At 45.1% G+C, this 9011-nt stretch overlaps 1 protein-coding gene across 1 annotated transcript; it reads left to right on the forward strand.

Moving 5' to 3' along the window:
- Positions 1 to 3689: 3689 nt before the first annotated feature.
- Positions 3690 to 8430, forward strand: LOC132453427 (endoplasmic reticulum resident protein 27). The gene is made up of 7 exons (XM_060046243.1): positions 3690 to 3861; positions 4299 to 4387; positions 5448 to 5585; positions 6497 to 6613; positions 6718 to 6843; positions 7932 to 8129; positions 8320 to 8430. The coding sequence occupies exons 1-7, from the start codon at positions 3804 to 3806 to the stop codon at positions 8359 to 8361; spliced, it is 768 nt and encodes a 255-aa protein (XP_059902226.1). The 5' UTR covers positions 3690 to 3803; the 3' UTR covers positions 8362 to 8430.
- The last annotated feature ends 581 nt before the right edge of the window (positions 8431 to 9011 follow it).

The following is a 9011-nucleotide window of genomic DNA, read 5'->3' on the forward strand; positions in this document are numbered from 1 at the left end:
ATTTTCAATCAGTGCATTTACAATAATGTAAATGCTATTTAATAGGTATCATATATTCTAAGTGAGGAATTAAACAACCCATGGGGGTCCTGTTAGTGGACAATAATGTAGACCTAAGTAAGGGGTAGTGGTTTTAAGAATTGTAGCGCATTGTTTCAGAACTGTTGAAAGGCAGAGGCGTGCCGCTATGAAAAATAATGGACACCCATGGAGCCTCATTGAACAATCAGAATCAAGTTTACAACTATTCTGTGGTAGAATGAAAAATATAATGTTATGAAATTTGAACATTCAAACAAGGGGCGTTTAGTTTTTTGTGTTTTTCCTGTGGAATCAGAATGTTGGTCATATCTTTCAGTCTTCAATCTAATAGTAGTGTTTATATCTTATCGAAAAGTAGGTAGTAGGTAGTAGGATTATAGTGGAACCCCGAAAGCCTAATTGACCATATAAATATGGGGATAAATTTACCTCGGTACGGCATAACAAAGAAAAATCCCCCAATTATTGATTTAGTGTATTCTTGAGTTACATTCTTCAGAACTACTTTTTATAGCCTGTACAATTCAGGAACTGTAATTGCAATGTCCGCCGTTAGATGTTGAGCAGAGAGCTGTGTGTGTGTGTGTGTGTGTTTGTGTGTGTGTGTGTATGTGTGTGTGTGTGTGTGTGTGTGTGTGTGTGTGTGTGTGTGTGTGTGTGTGTGTGTGTGTGTGTGTGTGTGTGTGTGTGTGTGTGTGTGTGTGTGTGTGTGTGTGTGTGTGTGTGTGTGTGTGTGTGTGTATGTGTGTTTGCGTGTGTATGTGTGTTGTGGGCCAAGCTCTATTTTTGCCCATGAATGCTCTGACCTAACACAGATTTAAGGCTGTGTTTAAAATTACAAGGCCCGATAAAGACGGTTTATTTAATCTGGCGTTCCTCTAAAATGGAGTAAACCGAATATATAAACTGTATAATAAACAATCTGCTGGTATATAAGAGCCTGGAGGTTCTGGCTCATGTGGATGTCCTAGCATCTTCCAAATGAAAAACATGCTCAGGAAGCAGCACCTGGGATACACTGACAATGTTCACCAAAAATAAAAGATTTTGTTTTGGTTCAAATTTTTTCTTTGGATTAGTTAGTTTAGCCCTTCTTTTGATATTTAGTCTAACCCACCGATGACTAACTATTTAAAAAGGGAAGATTGAAGTAAAACCAATAAAGTCATTGTTGACAGTGACAAATAAAGCTTGGGAGAGTCATAAGGTTAGATATCAGAAGCCACAAAGAGGATCCTATACTCATGGTCAATCCTATCCCCCGGGTAAATGGATTAAATGTTGCATAAGTAGCTGTTTCAGAGAACAACAGAACCACTACAGAAATATCTAACCCTTTAACTTGGCTTTGTTCTCGATAAATGGGTCTTAATAGAAACAAGTCATAATTACCATAACTGGGACTTACCTTTGCTATTTACCTGAAACACTACATTTGATGCCTGGTAAAATATGCATAACATATTATATGTTACATTCAATATTTTGAACAACCCACAATTGCTGTGCAGTGAAACGTGATTGGACCCAAAATGCTCGAATATTGACCAGATTAAGACGCCAATTTGTTCAATTTAGCAATATTTTCCTCATTATTGTTGAAAGTCAGAATGTCCTTGTGTGTTTATACCGGTTATTGAGGGTAGAGTAAGGGTTAGGGTTAGGGTTAGTTTCTCTACATGCTGCCTCAAGTCTAAAGCTCTTCAAGAAGGCTATGGGTTCTTTGGGATTAGATTACAGCACAGTTTCTAACGTTATATCACAGCATGGCTCCCGCAGGTAAGTCTCTCCCATTCTGTACACCAGCCACTCATCCAGTGTTGCCCGCCAGATGAGGTTAAAATTGACACCTCTAGCCCTGTACTAAAGATTCAAACAAGGCCAGAAAACATTGAAAACGCATGTGAAGTATTCTAAACAAAAAATATATATACTGAACACCATTAGGTAGTTATCATAAAAGGTTATTACATTCGTAATACTTTTTCTTCCAATCGTTTTTATCAGTCACCTCCTTTTCCACGTTGGTTCTAAAGCGATCATGAATATGAATTAAGACGATATGACTATTGATCATATTCGACAAGATAGGCCACAGCCCACTGATTACAGACAACAAGCACCAAATCGATTTTCGTGTGGGGACAACCATCTTGCTGAACATTGGCCAGCCAGGTCATGCCGGCCTCAATCCCTTCAGCCTGGACTCTATATAGAAACTCTAGGGAATCCCTCCATGACATCCCCGTGACGGCGCAGAGCTCCCACCCGTCTCCTCACACAGCTTACACAGAGTATATTATTGACATCATTTTGTATACACACTGGCCGAGATCAAGATATGGAAGGCCAATTATGGTAAATAAATAAATAAAATGGATGTTTTGAAGGCATAATATTTATTGTAAAGTGTCCTTTGGTTTCGATGTTTCAGCCTGGATGGTCAGCCATATGCAATCACTGAATAAGTATATATAGGGGTTAGGGTTAGAGCCCTATAGGTTCCTGATTCCTCTTGTGTTCTCAGAATGTTGCATCAACCAGCCAAAATATGACTTAGGCAATTATGCTATGAGGCTAACGATAGCGCAAGTTTGAGTTAAAGTTATATTCAGAGTTCAGTTGATGTCCCACAAAGTACAACTAACAGGACGAGGGATGCTAGAGAGCAGTATTACTGCAACACTTGTGTATTACATGTGTTTGTGTGTTACATGGTTTGGGCTGAGGTCCATACCTGCAATAACCTCTTCACACAGGGATTAAACAAGGGGTTGTTGTTCTCACAGGGGCGTACCCTGGCGTCACTCAGCTAAGCTGGATGGAGTCCACTGATCTGTTGGCTCAAAGGAACTCAGAATGAGAGCAACAACAGCCAGGTTATTCAGTGTCACTGACAAGATTTTCATAAGGGATGATGCGATTCATGGCATCGTGTTTTGCTTTGATCATCCTTGTACTTTTCTCAAATAAGAGATGACAGCTTTTGACCAGCGTTTTCTGTTTACGAGTCGGATTCAAGGGAAGATAATATTCGGTCCTCAGGTAAATACAAAAACGACTTCCCAGTGTCCAAGGAAAGGAATTTAAGCAGAGTTGTTTCCCCCTGTGTAAACGTACTGCCTGTGGCTCCCAGGCTGCCTCTCACCGCTGCAATTCCAACATAAATCATTGAGGAAGGTTTACTCATGTGTCGTGGTTGGTACGCACACAGACACACACAGAAACACGCGTGCACGCACACAAACACACACAAAAACACATAGAGCCCGTGTGTGTCCCCCGTGATGGTGTCAACCACAAACACACACACACACACAAAAACAAATTGATCCTGTGATAGTGACACCTGCAAACACACACACACACACACACACACACACACACACACACACACACACACACACACACACACACACACACACAAAAACAAATAGAGCCTGTGATAGTGACACCACAAACACACACACACACACACACACACACACACACACACACACACACACACACACACACACACACACACACACACACTTTTGAAATAGCACAGTGACACGTAGCCCTACATGATACCCCGTTTCATCAATAACACCTGCTAGCTTCCCAGGACGCCTCCGGCCCCAGCCCCCAGCAGGTTGTGTGTGTGAGCCCCCCCTCGATGTGCTCGCTCTTCCACAGGACAGCACGGCGGTCCCTAGCAGCCCCGAGAGAGACACTGTGTTCAGTCGGTCTTGACTCGACCGGAGGACCCTGGACTCACCATGTTGTTCCCTCTGTTGTTTCCTCTTCTGCTGTCCACAGCCTCGGCCACAGAGACAGGTAACCCTCCACCTCACCGGGTCTGTCCACTACGCCTCACCGCAAGTTATGCTTCTAGTTAGAGTTTGTTCCACGAAATACCACAACGTCTATGCCTTAAATGTAAGCTTATGTTTTGTCTGGGTTATCTGTATCACGTTAAATACACGTCAATATCAACAACTGTTCCATTATGCTGCCATATGGTCATAGCATCACTTGATATGTTCTCTATGTTCTCAGTGGCAAAATCTGTGGAAAATCTATTATTATTTGTTTGATGTGGTGGCTTTCGTATCCACACTGGATGAGGTGTGCTACTTGTCCTTGGTTTGGCAGTGTGGGGGATGCATTAAAAGAAATGGACGGTGTAAACGTCAATGGCCTCCCCACATGGACACGTGCAGCCCCGGCCTGGAGCTCCGGCGCTCTGACCCCCCGTGTCTCTCTCTCCCCAGCTGACAGCGCCCTCCCCAGGCTGGGGGACCTCAAGGCGGCCGAGGCCTTCATCGACTCTGCTGAAGTGGTCGTCGTTGGGTTCTTTGAGGTGAGGCGGACACAGGATCTGTGGGGGAGAGGTGTGGGGGAGAGGTGTGGGGGTGGGGTGGGGGGGTCCAGGACAAAGGGAGGTAAGCGAGGGGCCCAGGAGGAGATTTAGTGGTTCGACCCATTTCACTAGTCTTGTAGATGTGGCTGAAACGTTTGAACCAACCAGACCGGTTATTTATGTAATGGATAAAGTCGTACACATGTAATGTACTCCGTGCAACAGTGAGGCATTGATCCTCCCAAATAGATCTAGGGAGTGAGGATATGTATATATAAATATATATGGCTTATATGTTGCCCAGTCGATTGTCTGGCCAAGGAAGGCCTGGTTCTGGCCTGGTTCTGTGTGCGGGGGAGGCAGGCGGAGGCAGGCAGGCAGCAGATCCAAGACCCAGAGGTCATGGAAATGTGGGCTTGGCATATTTTTGTTGCCCCTGTAAACAAGCTAGGGCAAAGAGAGCAATAGGTTCATGAGAGAGAGAGAGAGAGAGAGAGAGAGAGAGAGAGAGAGAGAGAGAGAGAGAGAGAGAGAGAGAGAGAGAGAGAGAGAGAGAGAGAGAGAGAGAGAGAGAGAGAGAGAGAGAGAGAGAGAGAGAGAGAGAGAGAAGAGAGAGAGAGAGAGAGAGAGAGAGAGAGAGAGAGAGAGAGAGAGAGAGAGAGAGGGAGAGAGAGAGAGAGAGAGAGAGGAGAGAGAGAGAGAGAGAGAGAGAGAGAGAGAGAGAGAGCGAGAGAGAGAGAGAGAGAGAGGAGAGAGAGAGAGAGAGAGAGAGAGAGAGAGAGAGAGAGAGAAAAAAACAGAGAAAGTGAGAGAGAGGTTAAGAGTGAGCTGGGCCTTCAGGTCAGTACAGGACCAAAATATTGCCTTTATGAGTCACAGAGCGAGCTCTTATTATAGGTGTTCAGAATGGGATGGTATGCCCTGCTTTTATTTCAATAACATGCAGCGTGACTCACCGTGCCGTTGGGACTATTTTCCCTTCTAATTTCTTGGTCTTGTGATCGGTGTCACTGCCCCTTCTCCTTCCCTCTGTTTGAACTACTGCTCTCTCTGCCATCAGAGCGAGGAGTCTCGCGGCTACAAAGAGCTGCTGGACTCCACAAAGCACGTGACCACTGTCCCGGGGGCCATCTGCATGGAGAAAGAGGTGTGGGCGGAGCTTGGCGTCAGCTCGGACACCATCGCCATATTCAGAAAGGTACGGTGCATCCCAGGCGATGCGGGCGCTTTGGATGAGCCAGACAAGTAAAGCCGTCTTAAGGAAGTGTTTCTATGGCAACCGATGAAACATCTTGGGAAGCTGCTGATCACTATTGAGCCACATTTGAGGAGGATGTTCATTAGTCATCCCGATATATACATACATACATAAATACATACATACATACATACATACATACATACATACATACATACATACATACATACATACATACATACATACATACATACATACATACATACATACATACATACATACATACATACATACATACATACATACATACATACATACATACATACATACATACATACATACATACATACTATTGCTATGACGAATGGGATTAAACAGAAAAGAATTTAAAACACATAATGGCGGTATTGGTATTGTTTGACATTTGTGTGTGTGTCCGTCCCTCTGTCTGTGTGTTTGTGTGGTTTTTTTTTGTGTGTGTGTGTGTGTGGGTGTGTGCACGTAAAAATTTATGTTTGTTTGTGTGTGTGTGTGTGTGTGTGTGTCTGTGTGTGTCCATTCATCCGTCTGTTTGTGTGGGTGTGTGTGTGTGCTTGAACATGTATGTTTGTGTGTGTGTGTGTGTGTGTGTGTGTGTGTGTGTGTGTGTGTGTGTGTGTGTGTGTGTGTGTGTGTGTGTGTGTGTGTGTGTGTGTGTGTGTGTGTGTGTGTGTAAGTGTCCGGTGTGCATGCATTCATCCTTGTACGTGTGTGTGTGTCCGGTGTGCCTGCATTCATCTGTGCATGTGTGTTTGTGTGTCTGTGTGCGTGTGAACATGTATGTTTATTTGTGTGTGTGCGTGCATTCATCCGTGTGTGTGTGTGTGTGTGTGTGTGTGTGTGTGTGTGTGTGTGTGTGTGTGTGTGTGTAGGCAGACAACTCCCAGGAGAACCTTGTTCTCTCAGAGGCCAAGAAGGTGGACGCGGACGGTCTGGTTAACTTCCTCACTATAAACGAAGTGCGATACGTCACAGAATATAACCAAGTGGTAGGTGGACTAACCCTTCCTATGTGACCATATATGTGATGTGACACATGCTGTGTTTCTATGCTTTGTTTTCCTCACTGCTTGTTGCGTCCCTCTGCCTGCAGACTGCGGTGGGTCTGTTCAACTCGGAGGTGAAGGTCCACCTCCTGCTGATGGTCAACCGGGGCACCAAGGAGTTCACCCAGCTCAAGGAGCAGCTCGCCGCCCTCGCCCCGGAGTTCACCGGCAAGGTCAGCACCGGCCCCTCCCCTTCCTCACGTCCCCCCCCCCCCCCCCCCCCCCGCAGAGGTCAAAGAGAGAGTCCTTTGAGTGTGGAGTTCCTCCCCTGTGATATCTGCTGGCGGATTAGCGTCAGGGAAACAGGCAAAGTTCAGAAAGCTCGGCCATTTCCAAATCGATGGAATCAATTTGAACCAAAATTAATGTAATTGAAACACGGCTTAAACATACAGCGTCATCAACGTCGAAACAGTGGAATATTATAACATTTTATTCAAATTCCCAAACGCCACACCTGTCCTCCTGTTTATTCAAATTGAATTGAATCAGAAGGACTGAGCGGCTGAGCCATGCAACCCTAACCCTAACCTCCACAACCCAGAGGTGTGGGAGGACGGTCTGGAGCGTACCCAGGGACCACATCCGCCCTAGCCACACACTAATCCCCCCCGGTACCGTCTGGCAAACGGTGCTGGAGCATCTGCACCAAAAGCAACAGGACCAGGGACAGCGGCTCCCCACTAACCACAAGACTCCCAAACTCTTGAACTATGACACCATACAGCTACAACCCCCCCCCCCCCCCCCCCACACACACACACTGACAAACACACACAGACACTATTTTCTATCACGACATATCGTCTAACACAAACAGGACATACTTCACTGCACTGTACACTTCGAACATTAAAATGTCAAACAGCCTTTTTAAATTGCTCTAAACCGGATTTGAATGCTTTTTATGCTTTTCATACTTTTATTATTATTACTCGTGTTTCTTTATTTTTTCTACGCTTTCTACTGACTTGTTTGTCTTGCATTGGTGAGGAGAGCTTGGAACACAATAATTGTTACAAGAAATGCTACTGCCTTTTCTGTGTTGTGCATCTGACACATAGGCCTACTGCATTTTAACTGAACTTGAAATGGATGTTTTACACGGGAGCCAGCCGCCCTGCAGCCACTTCGTTAAAGAGAGTACGATGTTTTGGTTCTCCTTCGGACTCGGCCACTGTGCGGAGATTCACCGTGGAACGAATAAGGGGAAACATGTCAATGTCACTACCGATGTTTCTACCGGCTCCACATCCCCCAGCTGCTGTTTGTGCTGATCAACGGCGCGGTGAAGTCCAACCTGCGCTCGCTGGGCTACTTCGGCCTCGCGTCGGGGGACCTCCCGCGGGTGGGGATCTACGACGGTGGGTCGGACATGAAGTGGCTCCTACCCCAGGGTACTGTCTCCAGCGAGCGTGTGAGGAGCTTCTGCCACGCCTTCCTGAAAGGGGAGCTGAAGGTGGTTTGGAATGTTTATATTGATATAAACATACTGTATGCACGTTATACATTTGTCTGTTATTGTGAGGACTTTGTCCGAGAATGGACGAATCAATGAAAGTTCATATACGAACGTCATCTCAACATATAAGAAATATTGTTTGTTTCCCTTTGGCCTGTAACTCCAATTTCCTTTTATTTTTAACCAGGCGGAGAAGCAGGCCGGAGCTCAGGCCAAAAGCGAGCTCTAAGATCAATAAAAACCTTTTGTTGAATAGGTTTTTATTGTTGAATACATTTGGAATAAAAAAGAAAATAGACAGCAATCGTTTGGTTCCTTCTTTCTCTCAGACGACACCGCAGCCCTGTGGTGGGACGCTTGCGTCTGTCTGGAGCACGCCTTGAACCAGCGCGGAAATGTGTGTGTGTTTGTTTATGATTTGTGTGCGTGTGTGTGTGTGCGTTCATATGTGTGCTTGTGAGAGGGGTTGACCTCGCTACACTGATCTTGCAACAACATAGCACCATAGTACCATAGCCCTAAAGGACTATAGTACCATAGCACCATAGTACTATAGGACTATAGTACCATAGTACCATAGTACCATAGCCCTATAGGACTATAGTACCATAGCACTATAGGACTATAGCACCATAGTACCATAGTACCATATCACCATAGTACCATTGCACCATAGGACTATAGTACCATAGCACCATAGCACCATAGCACCATAGTACCATAGCACTATAGGACTATAGTACCATAGCACTATAGCACCATAGTACCATAGTGCAATAGCTCCATAGCACCATAGCACTATAGGACTATAGTACCATAGCACCATAGCACCATAGTACCATAGTACCATAGTACCATAGCACAATAGCACCATAGCAC

This window comes from Gadus macrocephalus, chromosome 3, assembly GCF_031168955.1.
Source record: "Gadus macrocephalus chromosome 3, ASM3116895v1".
NCBI lineage: Eukaryota > Metazoa > Chordata > Actinopteri > Gadiformes > Gadidae > Gadus > Gadus macrocephalus.

What these genes read in the sequence shown, in the direction of transcription:
- LOC132453427 (XM_060046243.1), top strand. Translation starts at nt 3,804, where the DNA reads ATGTTGTTCCCTCTGTTGTTTCCTCTTCTGCTGTCCACAGCCTCGGCC. An exon ending in TCGTCGTTGGGTTCTTTGAG is followed by an intron (nt 4,388 to 5,447) that starts GTGAGGCGGACA and finishes CTCTGCCATCAG; the next exon opens with AGCGAGGAGTCTCGCGGCTA. An exon ending in CCCCGGAGTTCACCGGCAAG is followed by an intron (nt 6,844 to 7,931) that starts GTCAGCACCGGC and finishes CACATCCCCCAG; the next exon opens with CTGCTGTTTGTGCTGATCAA.